Raw genomic sequence first — 21,736 nt, forward strand, 5'->3', positions numbered from 1 at the left:
ATGTGACTCTGTTTAGTCTCTTATCAATTAGATCAGCCATAAATTAGGCTGTACTGGCTGCTAAGTGAAAGTACCTGCTGAAATCGATTATACCATATGTGCACAACCATTAACAAAGCTGACTGCAGTCCCCCACACTTAAAGACACAAATGGCAGAGACAATGCACACAATCTCCCACTTATCCTTCTTCAGGGACTGGGCACTGTAATCCTATTTCAGCTGTTCTGTTTCTAACATGGTGCATCAAGGAAATGAGGCTTATTCAGACAGACTGTCTGTTACTGTAGTTTTCTGTCTCCCCAGGGATTTTAAGTTTCAGACAAACTTACAGAGGCATTAAAGTCTCAGATATGATATTAGCCCTACAAGCTTCATAAAAATAATCACTGGGTAAAGGAGAAATAACAAGCAAATGCTCTGACTGAGGGAACAAGAACTGAGCAAGTGAACATGAGCTTTTAAGCTTTACTGGAGATTCCATATGGACAGGACACCCAGCAGGTGCTCTATTCATAGGAAAATCTTCTGTTGGAGTTTTTAATCAAGTGCAAAAACAAAGATAAAAAAACTTTTCTTGTTTCAGGATTGGAAATAAATAATTGCTTCTTCAGAATATCAAAATGAGAATAGAAATAAACAGGGAGGCAGACAGGGTAAGTCTTTCTCATATACTCTTCCATGCTCCCAAACATTTCTGCATTACTTAATGTTACTGCAGGTGGTGACTAAAGCAAGGGCTTGTGAAAGCTTCTCATTGCAGCATTATGGTTTTTTTTCTACTAGATCAAAAGATGCTTCTCTGCTTCACTTTTTGGGTCATCATTTTTCAAAATACTCTTTTCCTCCACTTTAAAATTGGTCTCAAGATCTAGACTTGTCAACTTTTTTCAGATACATTTAAAGTTCAAAGTATAAGCTGTTTTGAAATATTTTTAGATTATTCTTAATATATTAATTTTTCTTAGTTCTCCATTTTACAAAACCCAAGCACTCAGATGCTATCAGCCATCCAGGTACAATAGGTGTATTGGAAATAAGTCCCTATTGGAAAAGACCATAACTTCAACTGAGTACATTGATAAGAATATATAGTATGTTTTTGAATTTACTCTTAATAAAAATGTATTGATTTACTTACAGGCGTTAACCACTATATTGAAACTGGGATACGGTCAGAGCCACAAGTAGGTCTCCTAACTTTTGCCAGATCATATGCCTCAAAACATAGTCAAATAAAAAAACCCATAGTTATTTCAGTGATTTTTGGCCTCCTTATCAATATCAGGGTTTAAAGGGAACTTTCAGGCACCCCTTACTATGAACTTAGCCCAGAACAGATGCTGATACTGACTTCCGCCTCTGCACAAGACAAAAGCAAGATGGAGAGAGTGAGGCAGGGAATTCCAATTTCTGCAAACAGAAATATGCTTCAGAGCAAACTGCACTGAATAACATTGTAATTGTTTCAGTCCTGAAACATAAGGACCAGTAAGAAGAAGAAAAATGTTCTCTGCAAAATACAAAGTACGTCAGAGGCATGCTCAGTGAGAAGGGCCACTTCAGCATTCCCACAGGCACTGCAAACAAGAGGGCAGTTCATGGTCATTATGGATATACACTGCTGCAGTGGACTGTGCTGGTTTATGGTTGTAACAAAAAGAATGAGCAGCCTACTGAACATGATTCTGCATATAAACAAAATTCTTCCCTTACAGTCACCCTTGCTGATTTCAAGATGCATGGTTATAAATAATGGGCAATCTGTCCTTTTATCTCCTGATCATATATTGCCAGAAGGAATAAGCAGAGAAGCTACAATCATGTCAGCATCATAGTGCCAGTTCCAAACAGATTTTTTCATTATATATTTTTTTCCAAAAGTGATTAATGATAATGGATGGTTATGCTCATCCCTGTTATTAGTTGAAGCCAAGTCAGAGTAGCTTTAGCTTGGATTACTATGGATCATAAGCTTTTGTAAAGTAAGTCTTGTTCACCAATTTTATTTATTTCGTACATAGTTTTCATATGTTAATTGTCAGCTACTTGGTAAAAGCTAGTGGTAAAATATCTGCTTTAAAAAAGGACACAGGCTGGGAAAAAGGCATCATAATAATTGTTAGGAGCTTCAGTTTCTTCTTTTATAAAAGGTAAAAATAAAACATTTGTTCACATCTCCCAAAAAGTATTTCTGGTGCCTTGCAGCTGTAACGCATTGTCATGAGGAGTTACAGTTAACCCTCTTTTGCAGGAATTTGTATGAAGAAACTTTTCTGTCCTTTTCAGCCATGTAGTTACACCCACACACACACCCTGTGGAAACACAGCTGTAGGGGTGAGCTCTGCTAGATTTGGTGTCTTCGTATCAGCCTGGAGGATCCTGCAGCACTGTCAGCTGGGATTCCACACACTGGTCACAGAATGGAGGCCCCCAGCTGGCACCTTGAGTCATATGGAGAGAAAGAGATGCAGAGGAAGACTGTAGGTGGGGACTGATTTTCTAGATGGGCTGTTTTATTACTTTTATTTTTACTTTTTTTTTTTCTATGCAACACACCACCTCTTGTGCTCTCTTCCACTCTATAAGTCCAGGAATCAGGCACACATACCTGACATTAGACTGACCTGTCTTATCCAGCATATCTTGGAGTGAAAAAGAAAATGTGCAGAAGTACCATGAAAAGTATGAGGGGGATCAGGAGGTAGAAGCCAATTAAATGAGTCACACACTCAATATTAGACACTTGACAGAACCTCCTCAATCTCCCACCAGTGGTGCATATCCATTGAATGGGTTTGAACCATAACTCCTGAGAAGTACAGCCATGCTGTATCCATGAGCAACTACAGCTGAGAGGGTGAGATTGTCCATCTTCCTTTACCTCATGCCTGATATTGCAAATCTAGAGATTATTCACAAATACTTCATATATTGCCATGGGGTAGTATCCAAGCTCTAATTGAGAATACACTTGAATGTTCTCTCTTTAGATATTATTTTAGAGTTACTGTAGGAACTCACTACATCACCTTATACTGCAAAATGAACCTGGTGTTCTAAAAAATTTTTCTGCTTTATTTTGGGTATATGAGAGACACATGATGTTCCAAGAAATAAGGAATGCCTAAGTGCATTCAAAATCACCTTTAAAGTCCATCAGCAAGGTTCATTTGCAAGAACTGCATTTTAAAAGTTGTTACCTAGCTGTTATCATAGAAAAGCTATCATACTGCTTTAAAAGACAATGCTCAAGGCCACGACAAATTATTTTCCCAAATATTCTTACTATTAAAGGCTAAATTAACTGAACCATAACTTTCTGTTAATTCATAACATTTTCTCAAATGCTGCCTTTGGAATAGAAAATGAAAATAAATTACCCTCCAGTGCTTAACAATACCTTCCTTGCATATAAATGTGCTTCAAAGACTTGAACAATGCCTAACAATGTCTTTGGGTGTTTTTGAGGTCTGCAAATTCAGACTTAAGGACCATAAAAATCCACAAGGCACACAAGCCAATGATACCTCCATTTTTTCTGAACTTTTAAATTTCAGTGGCAAATCTAGCTTAAAATAAGAACTCAGAACGTTCATTTATTTTTCATACAATGTATGAAACACATATTTGGATGGAGAATACCTTGGTTCAAGCTCTTTCCGTGTTTTTGAAATTATCCAGGACATAAACTGCATGTTCAGTAAATTATACACAAACTTGATGGTGCCAGAACACAGCAAGTAAATCAATTTGATAAACAGAGACACTTAAGATGTATGTGCTGGTCTTATGAAATCCCTGAAATAACAAAGACATCAGAGAGGACTGCAAGTGACAGCAAATCTGCCAAACTCAGGAACCAATATTTTAGGTACTAAAGAGGCATTTAAATGTAGAAAAGGCGGGAAGTCAGGGCTATATCAATGTTATTTGATGTCATCAAGCCAGGATGATAATGGCAAACAAATTATTCTTTGAGGAACTAAGAGACACTTGCAAGTGAACTGCCCCTGTCCTTATGGGGATTTCAACTTGCCAGAAATTAACTGGGAGCATCACACAGCTGGTACCACTTGGGCTAGAATATTTCTAAAAAACTGAATGACAACTTTATGGAACAGGTCTTAAGGGAGCAGACTTGGAAAGATGCTCTGCTTGATCTGCTGCTTGTCAACAGAGTGGATCTTGTGAGTGAAATGCAGAGGCACTGCAGCCCTCCTCTCTCAGCTAACTGAAGTACCCTAAAGCCCAGACCAGACTTACAGTGAAACAGAATTAATTCAGGATGGAGAGACAGGAATCACAAAAAGGAAGATGACTCTGACCCTTTTTACTGTATGCTATCTAATGTCTATAATGTATATATCCAGGCTTTAAACTGGAGACTGGAAATCCTGCCTCTTGCATGAGCACTGTGGCAGGAAAACCATGCTCTTGCCAGAAACAGAGCCTAAGAGGTTCTGGAAATGGAGGATATTCCTTTCTTCCAGTACCCCACTCCTACTTAGACCCTAGCCCAGCAGTTACACTGCACATTCATGAAGGTATTATAAATTCCCCCTAGACAAATAGCTTTTGAAACAAAAGTCCTTTAATAATCGATTTAATTATATAACTGCAATAAAATTGCCTTTCTACTAAATAGATTTAATTTTGAAGATACCAGACGCATTTCTGTATTTGTGGGGGCTTTCAAGATCACAAGGGAAATATTGTTATTAAAAGACCTTATCAAGCCCTATCCATCTGTATGGCACTGCACAGGATGTGAAAACAAGAAGTGAAAAGCTTCCACTCTAATAGATAGTTTGGTAGAGGGGCAGGGAAACACAGACAGAATCCTGATGGTTTTGGAAGAAGCAGATAGCTATCAGCAATTCTCTGCAATCAAAATCTCTACTGGTGATGCTAGAAACCTTACATTTGTACAGATTATCAAAAGAGAGGTTTCACATCCTAATTAATGTACTGTCAGCTTCACACAGCTTGTGTCCATGTATGATCAACAAAGATTTTGGATAGGTACTGTTTTCACATCAGTACTACTTGGTAGAAGAAAATTAATTACCAATTGTTCTCATCCAAACTAGATTTTAAAAAGCAATCTTCCAAGTGACAAAAGCACCTTTATGTTGTGAAATAGCACAATGAATTAGATTGAATCATGCCATGCACTTGTCAACTCTCAAAACCTTTTTTTGGGAACAAAAATTACTGAGCTTTCAGTAATTTTCAGCAGCCAGCTGTTTTCAGACCTACAAGAGTCCTGTGGTTCTGAACTCCTTTCAGACCATCCAATACATCTCTTGATCATGATTTCTCTGCAAAGTCTGCTTATTGGCAGATGACCTCTGTCTGTAAGCTGAGCAGCTCATGTAAGGATCATCGCCACTCCCATCAATTTCTTGAGCATCTGGGCCCTGAGATCTCCAACATAAAAAGCAAATCCCAGTCAGCATTGACAAGAAAAACAGAACTGGAAAACAAAATTCTTATTACCTTAAGTATTAAGACTTGCCTTTGATGTGGATCCTGCCTTCACCAAGGCAATTATCACTATGTCCAGCTCTCATGACTGTAATCTAGAAATCTTAGCTACAAGCAGTACTATTACTTTGCACTTACAAGTGCTCCACACTTACTGAGATCTGAACAAACTGCAATTAAAATTGTTAGTATTTTAAAACTAATTTAGTTCAATGAAAGTGTGTACAAAAATCACAAATGGACAGCTACTCCATATCCTACCACAGAAGGAATTTTTATTCCATAAGTAGGTCTTGAAGAAGAATGCAGGCTCAACACATTCAGTCTTGATAGCAGGGGAAGGAAACTAAAAAAGTGACTACCATCTTAGTCAGACTATTGGTAATGTGACCAACTCAAATTTCACCTAATAATTTGTAACATCAAGGTCACCAGAAAAGTTTAATGGTTTAGTCTACATGAAGACAACAAGCTTCTTTAAACAAATGAATATTCCTATGGAGAGTCTGAAAACAAATCAATGTTGAATCAATAACCTGGTGATTAAAATTACTTCAGTGTTGTACAGTCCAACTGCACAGAAATGCAGAAATTCAGCACAAAATAAGAATGATGACAAAAAAGCCACATTTTTATAAGGTAGTGCTCAAAAGGCTTTGAAATCAATAGCAGTATCACCTATACCTCCCCAGATCTGTATTGAATCATATGTAACATATACCTTGTACCATACTAAAGAATTTTAGTTTGCCTGTAGCTTAAATTTTAGGACAAGATGGAACCCTTGAGCTTTATATGTAGCCATGAATCCTCATATTAAAAATCACTTTGGTTTTGGAAGAAAAGTGTGATTTGCAGCAGCTTTAATATGCAAGCCCGTTTGCCGAGAACTGTTCTATAAACCGTATCTGGATGACAATAAATCCACAATCTCTGTTATTTGCTCAACTAGCCAGGATGTGTCTCTAAATGTAGGGTACTTTAAATTGTGGTGGAAATGTAGTGAGAAACTTCACTGCGGGAGGTTAAAATCAGTGTGAAAAAGAGGGAAATGTGTTCATGGGCTCTCAGATGCAGCTTTGCCTCTTCCTGATATGATCACACATCCTCATTTCCAGCAGCTCTCCCACAGATTCCACGGTCAAGAGAATCCCGGTATATAGCAATTAATTTTAGATAACCACTTGTGTCATTTGATGGACTCCTTTGCTTTCATCAAAGCCCAGTTTACCACGGAGCCTCCGTGGCTTTTGATCATTTAATGCACCGGAGGACGGTTTTCCAGAGCTAACCGCCCCTTACGAACACCCTGAGGTTCCATCTCCCCTTACGGGGAGTTTTGATGTATTTTAACGGGGACCGCGTCTTCAGCAGCGTCCCCTCCTCCGAAAACGGGGCTTCCCCGGTGATTGCAAAGCCGGCTTGCCTGCCCCCCCGCCAGGGCGCCGAGGAGCTGCAGGCCAGGCTCGGGGCTGGTGTGCACCGGAGGGGCTGAGCCCACCCAGGCGGCGAATACCTCCCGCTGTCGGCTCGGGCAGAGCGGCTGGCGGCCAGGGCCGGAGGGGAGCGGAGCGAGGCGGAGCGGCGAGCAGCCCCCTCGGAGGTGAGGGGCGGAGCGGGGGCAGCGGGTGCGCTCCTCCCCCGGGGCACCGATGACTCCGTCCCACTGCCGTGGAAACCCCCCGGGAGTGCGTCGGGTTGAAGCGGCGTAGGGTCTGGCGCTGCGCGGCGGGAGAGACCGGGAAGGCGGAGGCAGGAGGCGATAAAAACCCCGTCGCCACTGTGACCGAGAGTCTGCTGCCTTCCCTCCTCACCCGCCGCCAGTACCGAGCTTCGGGCCTCATCTCCGTTCCCGAGGGCAGCGGGCCAGCACTGCCTGCGCCCGCGGGGGAGCGCAGCGGAGCCGCTGCCGCGCTCTCGGGGCCCCCAGTTTCCCCCGGAGCCGAGCGGAGCGCACTATGCGGGGCCGGGGCTGGAGGCGGCGGCGGGGCCGGCGTCTCGCTCCCCGGACATGAAGTGGTCACCGGGAGCTCCAGGTAACGCTGCCCGGCGGGGTGGCGGAGCAGACATGCCCCGGTAGCCGGGATAGGGCGGGGGACAGGGTCCAGCGGGGCAGGAGCCGGGGCTGAGATGGGCCGCCAGAGCCGGGGGCGAGCGCATGCCCGCGCGGGCGGGGGAGACCGAGTCTGTACCTCCGCCGTGGAGCGGAGCGGCAGTGGCCGAGCCTGCCCAGGGAAGTCAGTTAGAGACCCTTCGGAATGCCTGTGAGTGCCCTCGGTCCGATGTCGGCTTAGCGTGCCCGGCCACTGGACTCACCGAAACTTTGCCCTCCGCCGACTCTCGGTAGGAATCAGGGGGCTGTAGCGGGCAGACCTTGTCGGGAGACTGGCAGGAGCCCCCCACATTATAGACAAGGGGGTTTCCCTGAAGTTTAGCCCGTCAGATAAATTTTGGAGGCGGTGGGGATCCTACGCTGGGCAACTAAACTTTCGTAGGATCTGGAGATTCATTGCTTGGAGACTGGTTACCGATACTGTAAGAGGCACTGCCGCTTATCATTGCGTTTTTTCTTAATTATTTGCTGATCTCCTTAGCAACTGAAGTAATTTGCAAGGTTTAAGCTTGGTTGCAGCTTGATTTACAAAATAACATGACAAAAAGGATAAATTTATTGTTTCACTGATGCCTATTTATTTCCCTTGTGCTCCCTCAGAGGGATAAGTGTTGACTTCATGTAGCTGGTACTGCCGTAAAGAGACTGTTGATTATTCCGACTGAGGCTCTGTACGTCACCCAGTTGCTCATCTCTGTCTCAGTTTTCTTTAAGCCAAGTGAATTATCGTGGGTTTAAAAAAAAAAAAAAAGAAAAAGAAAATCTCTCTTCAAAGAAATTATAGTTTTATCTGGCTAAGGTTACTCGGACAAATTAATCTCTAATTCAGCACGATTGAGGTCTGGCCAGATGCTGGCCAGAGAGACCCCTCCATTTGCCAGGCTGACCTCGGGATCAGCTTGCTGCAAATATGATATAAAGCCATTTTTTCATCACTGTTAGTTCCTACACCAAACACAATTTAGCCCAGTTCAGGGATTTAGTCCAGTGTATCAAGACATCTCCCAGATGTAGCTCACCAACAGTCTTTGCTGTCCAATCCGTCATGTCACTAAATCTCATGGATTATGATGGTTGAGTAATCCAGATCTACTCAGTCAGAAATGCTGAGCACAGCTGTCAGGAATATTTGATGCAGAGAATTCCTTTTACACTCAGGAGTGATAAAAGCAGAGTAGAACCTGGAGACTGAAGTGAGATGGCCGTTGTAGGAATATTTCCTCTGACAGCATCTCCCCCCACACACACAAGGAATAGAATCTTATGCAGACCTTTCTTATAAGTGTAACTTTTTGAAATATTAATTGCATAGGATGCCACTAGTCTGTTTGTAATTAATGGCTGTGTCATGTACTTAAGCAGGATTTGCAAAATTAGGATTAAAAGCATGAATAATTATACTTGTATAGTATTTTTGTTATAAATTAATAAAACCCCATTTAAAAAGCACTTTTTCTTCTGAGTTCATGAGGAAAGCTTTGTCAAATGTCATGCCAGAAAAAAATAATAGAGCTATGAGAAAATGTTAACATCTGAACCTCTACTGTTTCATTTCATGTATTATATTTAACTAATACAGCCCTGATTCATCTGATATGTAGACTGGTATAGGGGGAGAGCACCTATGTAGACACTGGAAGTCAGTGAGAAGGTGCAAAGATGTATGAGTGATTTGTGTGCTGATGAGACTGGGGCGAGACTCAAAAGAAGACAGTCATAGGAGATGTGGTGCAAGGGAAGGAGATAGGGGATATAGAAGTGGTGTGAACTGGAAGGTGAACTGAGATCTTTAATATTTTCTAGTGCTTGCACTCTCTAGAGACCACTGTTCCTGCAGTAGTACAGCGGGGTTGTGTGCAAATATTCTCATTTTCACTATGCAGGATGTGCCAGCCAGATGTGGGACTATTTGCATCACCAGGAAAATGCTTTACAGTAGGAATAACATCTATCAAACCAAATTTTTTTATGATGAAAAGACTAGTGGTAGTATTTTCAAAAGGACTTCAGTCCAATTCACTGCTTAAATTAAGAGATGGGTTACATAAGGATTTTTTTAGCAAAGTCTCAAATGAACTGGGAGAGATAGTTTGGTGTACAGGTCCCCTGGAAGAAACAGCAATAAGCCTGAAGGTACTTGCAGGAGATGAGAAAGTTGGTGTAGAGATTATTAATGTTGCATTAGTGGGAGAGAGAGCCCAGAGAAAAGGGAAATGAGTGTCTAGGACATTAGTTGATCTTCTAGCGATAACTGATGGTGAGGCTGTATGTTGCCTGGCGTTCCCCTTTTCCATAAGCAGCTCTAGATGCTCATTACTATAAAAAGAACCAAACAAACCAAAACCAACCCAGAAATAAGCAAAAAAAAAAAAAGGAAAAAAAAAATCACAAAAACCAATAACACACATACACATTACCTGTTCCTGACCACAGAGGATCTTCCCTATGATAGCAGGATATGTCCTGCATTTCTTCTTGAACAGTTAAGAGGCATGTGTACCATTATTGCATAGATGATTTATCTCAGAGAGTACTGTGTTTTTGGCAGTGATCTTAAAATATCACACTTTAACACCACAAAGAAATTATTTCTTTGAAAAGAATTCAAGAACAAAAATCCCAACCATGCCCTTTACTTTACTATAAATCAAAAAACTATTTACCCAGCTCATTCAGAAATAATGGTGAAGTACTTTGCCGGAGTCTGTTGACACATGTTAGCTGATAGTGTTCAATAGCAGTATCTCTCTTGAGAAAATATGCAGTATTGAAATTTGTAAAATAGGACTTTTCTAAGACCTGAAGTAATGTGACTGGGGTGAAACAAAATGCCACTTTTTAATATAGGTCTAATTGTAGGCTTTATTCTTCCTTTCCACTTAACACATGCACGTTATTACCCACAAATATTTATGCAATTATTTTGAGTAAGTTCAAATGACCACATAGGTAATAAATATTTATGTTGATCATGCTTGGCTTTGCAGACCATCCTAGGTAACCTGTGAAGAAGGTTTGGGGAACACAGGTTGAAGAGCAAGTTGCAACTCAACAGTCCTACTCTCCAAAAGGGCAGAGAACCTGTTGGGAATGTAGGCACTGCATTGTGAATTGGGCATGGCAAGGAATGCTTCTGCTCTTCAGTGTAATCTCTAAATAGTCTTGTGTGTCCTGTGGTATGTTTAGGGTGTCTATAATTTGGATTTGCCCTGCCAGGCAAGGCAAGTTATCTGAAACAGTTTTCATTTTTCAACTTGATGTGGTTTGAAGCTGGCTCCCTTCCAAGTCTCCGAACCTCACCACAAGAACTCCCCCCTCCCCCCTCAAACCAAGGGAAAAGGAAAAAAACCCAAGAGAACCAAAACGAGAGAGAGACAACTAAAGCAATAGATATGAATATATTTACACTTATATTACATTTATATACAATTGAAATATATGTACAATTTCAAAGGGAAAGGGGAGGGGGAAGGAAAAAAGGAACAAAACCAAAATAAAATATACACGATCAATAGCCCAAGATCTAGCAACTAAAAGAATTAGCAAAAGAATATCTTACTACTCTCCTTGGGACAACAGAAAGTCGCACTGGAATGACCGCCGGCAACCTCCATCTCCCAAAGTCGGCAAGGCCTTACCAGGCCTCACTCCCCAACACGACAGACTCAACAGCAGGGAAACCTGCACCTCCAAAACCACCGGAAGGAAAGGGGCGAAGGCCTCTCCTCCTTTCTTCTTATACCCTGGCTTACGTAAAAATCATAGGGAATACCGGGTAAATCTGGGCACTTCCTTGGTTACAAACTGGTCACCAAGGAAGGCCTAGACTAAACTACCACACAACTTCAACAAGCTTTGAAAGTGGACAACACAGTTTTCAGCCCTTGCAAGCTTTTTTTGCTCCTTGGAACTCAAAGGTATTATGTTGACTTATACTACCCACTGATCTGCCCATGGGATTTGGTTGTGGACTAGCTCAGGGATAGTTGTAGGCGTGGACAGAAGCAAACATGCAAAGTTATCTAGTGTATTAAACTCGGTAACCCTTCCAAACCTGAGCATTGACCTAGTATATCCCATTGGGAGTATCTCCAGGATCGCAGTTATATTCAACATGGGAACTGATTTTTGAAAGTGCTGTTCATCTTGTTCCAAGTGCAGTTCCATTAAAAATTAGGCTGCATAGCTTGCAGAATCAGACATTCAGATGTTAGTGGGAAGGCAACCTATGCAAAAGCAGTACATCTCCCATTTTGTGGATACTTTATAATTCAGTCTTCACGCACATGGTTTTATGGTATGTGGTTTTCAGATGCCTTGCTTCGTACAGTAGACTAACTAAATGACTTGTTTAAAAAAAATATTTGTCTGGGTTCCTAACTTCCCATTGAAAGCCCCATGCAGTTAGAAGCTTCAGTAGGCTGTAAAAGCCTAGAAGAGTTTATGAATCTTGATATTAAGCTTTCATTTAAACCAATCAGTTTATTTTTACAATATTTCTATAGCTAAGATCATGTTGCTATATCCCTTGTATAGAGAGGGAAGCAAGGAGAAGCCTTTGCAGTCAGAAGTGCCAGCTAGAGTCATGCATTCTGACTCGCATCTCAGCATTTCTTCAGATGAGTCCTTTCCAAACTTAACACACAGAGGTTCTTTATTTTCTAAGTTCCAAGCTGGTGCTTTTAATGTGTTCATTACTTTCTAACAGTCACCAGTTTACATAATTTGCCTGAGCTCACGGGAGTTTTGTGGCAGAGGCTAGGACATGCTCCAGTTCTCAGATATAGGCATTTACTGAGCTCCTGATGTAATCACCCTTTCTTTTCCTGTTCTTCCTCAAAACCTATGCACAGTGTGAGGAAAGGTTTTGGAGGAAAATTTAGCAATCATGTAACCTGTAGCCATTTGGAGTTGGCTTCCCACCAAATCCCCCCAGACTACAGCAAAAACCTCCCCCTCTCCTTTGGGCAAAGGAAAAAAACTATAGAAACTGAAAGACCCGAAACCAACCGAGCTATATCAAAATATATATATTTACATATATCACAGTTATATACAGTTACTATACTATGTACATATAGAAAGAGAACCCCAAACAACCCCCCAAAAGGGGGAAGGGAAGGGGAAAAGGGACAAAAACACCAAAGAAACCCAAAGCAGGTATGCACAATAACAATCAATAGAGAACTAGCAAAAGAAAATCTTACTACTCTCCTTGAGATAGCAGAATCGCGCCAAATGACCGCCAGCACCCTCTGTCTCCCGCGGCCTACAAGGCCTCACTAGGCCTCACTCCCCCACAGGAGCAGGATTTAGATCCACCGGAAGGCAAGAGGGAAAAGGCTTCTCTCTCCTTCTTATTTATACCCTGGCTTACATAAAAATCATATGGAATACTGGGAACATGGCCACTTCCTTGGTTACAAACTGATCACCGAGGAAGGCCTAGACTAAAACTATCACATAACCAATGTGATAAAAATCAAAATTTGATAAAAATCAAAAATGGCAAGGAAACCTTAATTCTGACACCTTAATTTTTGAGCACTTGACTTGGCAGTCTTGCCATTCTCTTGGTGTTTTTTTTGGGAATGCAAACATCTAAAGCCAATGTGTATATAAATTGTTGTGAACGGTGAATTCTCCCATCCTGCTGCCTTCATATTTCTTATTTTGATGGGTCATTAGAAGGTTCAGCTCTTTAGTTTCATAACACATCTTCTACCACTTGACTTTAGAGTAGCCTGCCAGCTACTGAGCTGCCTGCTAGATTGGCAGAGGGTTAGAGGCAAGGGAAATAAAGAACTGAGAGGGAGTGGAAATGTTTGCATTTTGCATATATTAATAAATTGCATAGGTAATTCTAGGTTCATAAGTAGCAAATATAAATTCTCTGGAGAAGTGTGGTCTAAGGTTCACCTCCTGAATCTCTTGCCTCTCTTCTGCTTAGTCCTCTTTACACCCTCCTCATCTGCTTTTCCAGTCTCATATGCCTTGACTGACTTCTGCATCCTCAAACTACCTCCTCCTCAGTTGCTTCATTAGTAACAGTGATGATGCTCCATTAGCATCCACCTCCCCTGGTTTTGCACTACCTTCCCTATGTATCTCTTACCCTTCTTTTCTCTCTCACTTTCTTTGACTGTCTCTCTGCCCTGCTTCCCTCCACCATTTAGGTCTTGATTTTCAGGTTTTTGTCCTCAAGACTCGTGTTTTCTTCATCCATCTTGCATCATCAGAGAATACAGTTTCCCTTTCCATCTGAGGATGCTTTTTTCTCCTCCTCCCACTGTTCACATGAAGCCTCCCAGCTCCTGGCCACAGCCACTATCAGCAGCTCAGAGTAGGCATTACAGGTTTCGTCCTGCTCAGATACTGCTCCAACAGGTGGCTGAGATTGGAGAAATGAGTATGGGGGTACATGGGAGCTGAATACCATGTTTTAGCTCTGAAGGGGTGACAATAATCAATGCAGATGAACTTACCTGTGAATTTACTGACAAACTCGTAACAGGTATTCAGGGAGAACAAGAGAACATTACTCTGCTGGTATGTGTACATTTTCTTAGAAGATGGCAAAAAGCATGTCCCTTAGCACAGAATCACTACTGTGCCAAATGTTATGTCCCTGCTTCAAACCACAGTGACTCTAAAATAGTCTCAGAAAATAGTATGGTTGGGTTTTTTCTTACTATTTACATATGAGCAAAATATTTTTTTCTTTTACTAAGTTTTGAGAAACAGCTGACTCATTCTTACTGAAATTTCCCAAAACTTGTGCCTGAAGTATGCGCCAGGCATAGAAGATTTCTGCCTCAACACTTATTGGCAAAAGTAGAAGTAGCCAAATAGCAAAAAGGAGAATGCAAAATATTCTAATTGAACGTCTTAAATAACTTTAAAAATAGGCTGATACCTTAACTGTAAGTTACTGAATTAAAAAAAAAAAATTCGTATGACATTTAAAGCTAAGAAGTCTGAAAAAATTCTTTTCTTGAAAATGTGTGACATTTTCTGATCATAAAGAAACACATTATAACTGCTTCTCACTAGACAAGAAAATAACATTTTTGGATGAGGCTTTTTCTTTCCTGTACTGGGAATTTTCTATCTGTGCTGGTTCGGAAACAGGTAGGGGATACCATTACCAAGTCATGTTCCACAGAGGAACATTTCTGATTTTTTTTTTAATGAACTGTCAGAAATTGCATTACTTGGTCCAAGACTGAAGAATAGTTGCATTCTTTTTGAAGACAAAAAATGCTGCATCTATAATGTATATTTTTACACATGAATGTAGAATTTCATGTTTATATAAAGCCAATGTTATGCTTACATCACCTAAGAATTATATTTTACAATTAACTATGTGAAGCACTAAGGATTAATTCCCTGTATTTTTCAAAAGGCATGTGTAAGAAATCAGTCAGGGTATGAATGGTAAACGTTAACGTGCTGTACCTCTGTATCCCTCTTTTGACAGCAACTGGTGCAAAACTAACTGCACGTATAATCTGTGGGAAGGAGCACTGGGAGACAGCTAAGAGACAGTGACAATGTCTTTAAACGGGCGGACAATTCCTACTCGACTTGGAGTGAACTGCAAAGGACTTGCATGCCTCTTGGTCTTCACAGTAAGCATTTGTGGCAGTGCCCCAGGGATGTGTCCAACAGCCTGCATCTGTGCCAGTGATATCATAAGCTGCACCAATAAGAACCTCAGTCGAGTGCCAGGAAATCTTTATAAATGTATAAAAAGGCTGGATCTGAGTTATAACAGAATTGGGCTTTTGGAGCCTGAATGGGTCCCAGTGTTATTTGAGAAACTGAACACTTTAATAGTCAATCATAATAGCATTAGCAGCATTGTCACTGGAAGCTTTTCTACAACTCCAAATCTGAAGTACCTAGACTTGTCATCCAACAGCCTGAAGACACTGGGCAGCCCTGTGTTTCAGGAGCTAAAGGCAATGGAGGTTCTCCTGCTGTACAACAATCAGATAACACAGATTGACTCTTTAGCGTTTGGAGGATTGTACAATTTACAGAAACTATACTTAAGCTACAACTTGCTCTCAAATTTTCCGCTGGACTTATATGTTGGAAAACATAAACTGACAGACCTTGTATTGCTGGATGTTTCCTTTAATCACATCCGGTTGATGCCTATTCAGCGCTTGAGTTCAGTGCCAGCTAAACAACTTAGTGGAATTTATCTTCACGGCAACCCATTTTATTGTGACTGTGTCCTGTACTCCATGCTAATCTTCTGGTATCAAAGGCAGTTCAGCTCAGTGGTGGACTTCAAAAATGAGTACAGCTGTTTGTTGCAATCAGACCCAAGAGGTCACAATAAACTGCCTTTACTGCTCGACAACTTTCTGAATTGCTCTGAAAGCACTGTCAACAGCTCTTTCCAAGCCTTTGGGTTTATTCATGATGCCCAAGTTGGTGACAGGCTGATTGTACACTGTGACAGCAGAATCAGTGATGTGGGCACACACTTTGTTTGGATTAGTCCAGACAATAGATTGCTGGAGCCAGACAGGGAGACCAATAACTTTAAGGTGTTTCCTAACGGCAGCCTGGAGATAACAGATGCCCAGCTAGAGAACTCAGGGCTGTATTCCTGCATCGCAATAAATAAGAAAAGATTATTAAATGAAACCATAGAGGTTAGAATAAATGTTAGCAATTTCACAATGAACAGGTCCCATGCTCATGAAGCATTTAATACAGCTTTTACCACCCTTGCTGCCTGTGTGGCCAGTATTATTTTAGTATTGCTGTATCTCTATCTGACCCCCTGCCCATGTCAATGTAAGGCAAAAAAGAAGAAGAGGAAGCTGAACCAAAGCAGTGCCCACTCTTCCATACTGAATTCTACAATGCCGCAAGAGCTGAATTCTACAATGCCAGCAGACGAGAAGAAGGCTAGCACTGGTAAACGGGTGGCTTTTCTGGAACCCGTGCATGAACCAAAACACAGTCAGAATGGGAAAGTAAAACTGTTTCCTAATGACAGCGTCATTACTGAGAGTATCTTAAAAACTACTCGAACAAAATCTGACTCTGATTCTGTCAACTCTGTGTTCTCAGATACACCTTTCATGCCACCAACTTAGTTTGCTGCCTCTGTTTGTATTGTGCAGTTACTTTTCTGAATACCTCCTTTGCTTGTAGCAACCATCAGGAAAAACAAATAAAAAGAGAGAAAATGTTTTAAAAAATTTATGTATTGTCAGTCCTTGAACTGCGTCTCCTCTCTGAGTGCAGGGCCACGCAACATTGATACCTTGTTTGGGAAAAGCAAACAGCATGGCATTAATGTCAATGTCTTTCAGTGCATGCATAGCCTTAGTTTTACCTTCTGGTACATAGAAATTTCTTAGGCGTGTTTAACAATGGTTTCAGTGCATGTAGCTGACCTGCAAAGGCACAGGCTGCCCCCCATGCAACACTCTTGGTCATGCTGATAAATCAGCTCTTCTGCAGTGAGCACAGAAGCAAATTCACATGGCTACTGAGAAAAATGTCCAGACTTCCTGCAATTTCTTTCACGGGCTCATAAAACCTTCACATAAAATTACTAGGGGATAAAAGTCATGACTTTTCTTGGACTGATCAGCACAAAAGAATTAAATTTGCCACTGGAATGGCAGCTAGCAGCACTGGGTAAATGTTTATGGCCTTCAACTGATAGTGTATTTGCAAGTTTTGCTTGAAAACATTAAATGAGGGATATTGTAATAATTTTATGCAAAACTTAGTCATGAGATTACTTGTGAGAAGTCAAGTGCTTCTATTTGTTTATAAATGTTTCACAAAATGAAAACAGGTAAAAGTTAACACACTACTTTTGCAGTTGCCTTAGTCAAAGAATGAAAATTGTCCGTCGTGGGGACTCATACTAATCAGGAGTAATTAAAGTACTAATTAAGCTGTGGTAACTGGATTGATTCTAACAAGTTTTCTTAATCACCACTTCTGGGTCTCTCTCCCCTCCTATGATGTGGGGCAGCACCAGTCCTAGTTCCATTTCCATCTGAGGAACCATTTCCGACGGCTTGAGGTGGATAGGGAAGGGGTTACTCCAACTCCAGGGGTTTCTTCAGGGTCCTGGACGCATGGAGGGGTTAGGTGCTCACCCCTCCCCCCACCCACACGGTCCCATGGCAGCCGGAGAGACAGCACACAGCACGTGGAGAGGAGGTGAGAGAGAGAGTTTATTGATGAGGTGGTTACATATATAGGTCTTGGAGGATTCACAGAGTGACCAATTATGGGGTCAGGGGGCTTACAGGACACCCAATTGCAGGAAGGGGTTAAAAGGTCCAATGAGAAGACTTCTTGATATCTTCTCAGGACATTCCTGAGACAGAGATAAGAAGTGGTCATGGGGGTTTTTGGGAAGAAGAACCTGAGTTAGCAAAGAGACTACAAAAAAGCCATTTTAAAACATGCTTAAACCACAGTTTTCCCATATAATGCAGGTTTACTGCTACAACCACTGCATACTGTATGCTTGGTGTCACATGTGGTGAACAAATCTGCCACCGTTACCGTGGCTCCCACTTCATCTTAGAGGTGGGTGGCTTCTCTTCAGAGATCACTTCATGAAATAGGGGAAGTATTTCAATTATTTTTTTCAGTGGCATGTGGTTCCTGCAGCCTTAATAAATTTGTTTCCTAAAGTTTTTTCTTAAAAGAGGAAATACAGTATTTGGACAAACTCATGGAAAGTACAGAAGACTTTACACACTGTAAATTCAGAAAACACAGCTTTTACCTGGGCTTGGCACTTGTCTTGTGAGCACTGCTTTCTTCCTTGCCCAAATGTAGCATGGTTAAAGTTTATAAATCTTGTAAGACTGACCTGGACTGGTTATGCAATATAGGTTGCATGAAGTGTTGGGTTGTTGTTGTAAGCATACGGTTTTATTTGCTCTTTCTTTTTCTGTTTTATTTGCCTTTTTTTCATTTAAGCTTGCTTACACTGGGACTGTGCTAGACTTTACCAGTCTTCCTCACATTGATAAGCAGCAACTTCAAAGAGGTTTTTCAAGGAATTACAACTTACCAAAGACAAGTAAATGGAGCATGTCTGTCTCACTCTATTTTGGGGGAATATACTGACAGGGTAAAGGATAAACAAAATGAGAATCAAAGGGCTACATGGTATGGCAACTGTAATTTATTTTTGAGAAGCTTGCTGTAACAGCTACTGACCATTTTTTGTGATTTCTTTTGAGAAGTGTATTATCATGCTAAAGCTCATATCTGGCTGAGCCAAAGCTATTAGCAATTGATTTGCTACAGAGAAATCCTGATGTAGCTAATTGTTTGAAAACAAGCTATCTGACAAACAGATTAGCTCAGGAAACAGAATTTCCGTGTTGTGTACAAGCTTTGTGGAATTAGCAGACTGCTGGAAATTTTAACAAAGATATTCAGGGAAATGGAAAATCAAAATTGTTTTTCCAGGTAGAGAATAATAAATATTTAAGAGAGGAAAATGACTAGGAGTTTGTATCTTTTATTGTGTAAATTTAAAAATAGCTTCTGATATCAAGCAGGTTAGTGTCCTTTCATAAAGCCCTTTCCCTCTTTTGTCTGTGCATATGCAGTAATCCAAAATCCATATTTTTATATATAAGGTATGGTGAAAGATCAGTGATTGTCTTTGCTAAAATCAGTGATAGGGTTGGGTCATTTGTCAGTGAGGCAAAGATTTGGCATTGTCTTCTTCTCAAAGAATTTTTTTAAAAAAAGATTTAACCAAGCTACACAATATGCTGTCATGCCGCACGTGCGATGGATATGTGTCCTCTGTGTTGTACAAGGAGATGATCAGGGACCCTGGGCCAAAGGACTGAAATGGTGGTGAGGCAGAGTAGGAAATGAAGACACAAATACTCTGTGGAAAATTGTACAGAGCAGTAACAGCACTGGGCAGATGTTATGATCTGTTGTCATACATGAGGTTAATTGACCCAGATTTTGATGTTTACACAAGAACACTGATGGTCAGTTCCAAATTGGGCTGAAAAAGAAAACAGGCTGTTGTCAGTGTGGCTTCTCCTTAGCAACTACAGCTGAGCAGGTGGACTTCATGGCTGTTCACGGTGCAGGGCAGTGGCACTCACTGAGAATTTTAAATGTGTGTATGGAAGTCCTAATAAAAAAAGATAGAGATCCTTCAGCCTTTTTTCCACAGGGCTGCTGTCCTTCAGCAAAAGTATGGGGATTTGTGGGATAAGAGTAATTCTGACAGATGACTAGAGAAGCTGACCATTGATCTAAACAGCAGATATTCACTGTGACTATTAACTGGCTGTATTTTACTGACTGCTTCAAAGTAGTCGCGGTTGTAACTGTGATTATGAACAAGGTGGTAAACCCAAAGCTTTTGAGAGAGATGTTGGCTTGTTTTCCACTGCTTTACATTATCATAGCCTCATTCAGTAGGTGCAAGTTTAATAAAGATTTTTAAAGTCACTACTGAGTATTTATCATATAGCACTGACACCACAAATCTACAGACCCAGTCCTCTCTTTTCTTAGAAAGCTGTGGAAAGCCAATGCAGCTCATCTATTCCTTCCCTTCCGCCGCAATGTAAGCCCCATCAGGGCTGTGAGCAGGGAGCTGGAGCTGCCATCCAGCTCCATGGCTTTGCAGCGCTCTGGGTGGTTGCATGGGCAAGAGTGGCTGCCCAGATGCCACACCTGCAGCTCTGGTGTCATCTGCCTTCCTAGAAAGGCTTTGTTGATAGTCCTGCCCTACCACCATGTCTTATCTGATAGCCTGTGTCCTGGATTTCTCATTGTTGTTTCCATCAACTACAAAAAAAGCTGAATGATATTTTTAATGCAGAGAGAGCTCAGTTCTGAGGTGTTGAGTGCTCTGGTACCAATCCAGACATGGTCTTAAAAGGGGTTTGCGGTATGGCAAAGGCACCAAGTCAGACTGGCAAGAAGTCTGACTGGGCATAGGGTCACTCGCTGCCTCTGCAAGATGCCTGGAGTGAGATATTCCCCATGCTGCTCCAATAACCCCAGGTGGTTTTGCTTTCCCTTGTGTTCTTTCCAGTGCCTGAGACCATGCCACACAAGTCATAGGCAGAGCTCTAAGCTATAGATTAATGCTGTGTCTTTTTGGGGAGCTCCTATGAATATATGTCCTCCACCACTGTAACAGTAGCGAGCAACTTTTCTCTTACTCAAGGGACTGTTTCATTGATTCCAGCTGTCTCATGGATCAAAAATAAGGGTAATGGCTACAGACAGCTCTGGGAGATCATGTCCTTGCCTCTTTGTGTTTCCATTACTTCACACACCTGCAAGGCATCAGCATTTGTGGAGGAGTCATGTGAAGCCAGTATGAAACCTCTCAGGCCAGTCCTGAGGGGAGCAACAGCAGCTGTGCAACCACATTATCCCCCTGTTCCCCACCTGTAGTGGCAGGAGAGAGGGTAGGTTGCTTGCTGGTCATCTCTTCTGACCTTGATAAGGTCAAGTGTCTGACTGCGACCACCTCACAATGAACAGATACCATGTCTGACTGCCCCTCAAATACACTGAACGGCTGCCATCCAAGCTGGAAGCTAAGGGTGAACTGAAGTGCTTTCCTGATATCAGCCTGATATCTGCAGTGGGTTCTGACAGCCAGCACCATGTCCTTTAAGCCCAGGTGTTTACCCCCTGCTTGTTGGGCAAATGGTGCTCCAGGTAGTAATGTATCTATTTCCTTAGCATCACTTCTTCAAAAAAACAGATGTCTGAGGACTTCTGATTCTTGACAGTGTCAAAGAACTAACAGATTATATAGCTTGTTCTTCTGAACAAGCAAAACCCTAGGGCCAAGTTGTGATTAAGCCATAAACTCTAATTTAGGTTTGCACAAGATGATTTCTTCCTACTGGGATAAATCAACCTCCTTCAGAGTGCTTTTATACCTTGTCTGCAGCTTATTCCTAATAACCTCTCATGTCTCTGAACTGGTTGAGAATCAACCAGCCATTATGAGCCAAATCATACAATTGTGGTCATCCCTAAAGTAATGCAGCTGTGACAGTCCCCTGTGGACTACAGCCACTGGCTGACCCACCCAGCACACACTTCTATTCTCTTCTG

At 41.5% G+C, this 21,736-nt stretch overlaps 1 protein-coding gene across 3 annotated transcripts; it reads left to right on the forward strand.

Moving 5' to 3' along the window:
- The first annotated feature begins 7,176 nt into the window (after positions 1-7,176).
- Positions 7,177-16,833, forward strand: AMIGO2 (adhesion molecule with Ig like domain 2). 3 transcript variants are annotated; one of them, XM_027682262.1, is made up of 3 exons: positions 7,192-7,526; positions 13,780-13,990; positions 15,087-16,833. In XM_027682262.1, the coding sequence occupies exon 3, from the start codon at positions 15,160-15,162 to the stop codon at positions 16,726-16,728; it is 1,569 nt and encodes a 522-aa protein (XP_027538063.1). In that variant the 5' UTR covers positions 7,192-7,526; positions 13,780-13,990; positions 15,087-15,159; the 3' UTR covers positions 16,729-16,833. The 3 variants fall into 3 exon arrangements, with proteins under 3 accessions (XP_027538064.1, XP_027538063.1, XP_027538062.1); XM_027682263.1 differs by lacking the exon at positions 13,780-13,990 and having other exon boundaries at positions 7,177-7,526; XM_027682261.1 differs by lacking the exon at positions 7,192-7,526 and having other exon boundaries at positions 12,946-13,990.
- Positions 16,834-21,736: the final 4,903 nt, after the last annotated feature.

This window comes from Neopelma chrysocephalum, unplaced genomic scaffold (genome assembly GCF_003984885.1).
Source record: "Neopelma chrysocephalum unplaced genomic scaffold, ASM398488v2 Primary Assembly neopelma1_62, whole genome shotgun sequence".
Classification (NCBI taxonomy): Eukaryota; Metazoa; Chordata; class Aves; order Passeriformes; family Pipridae; genus Neopelma; species Neopelma chrysocephalum.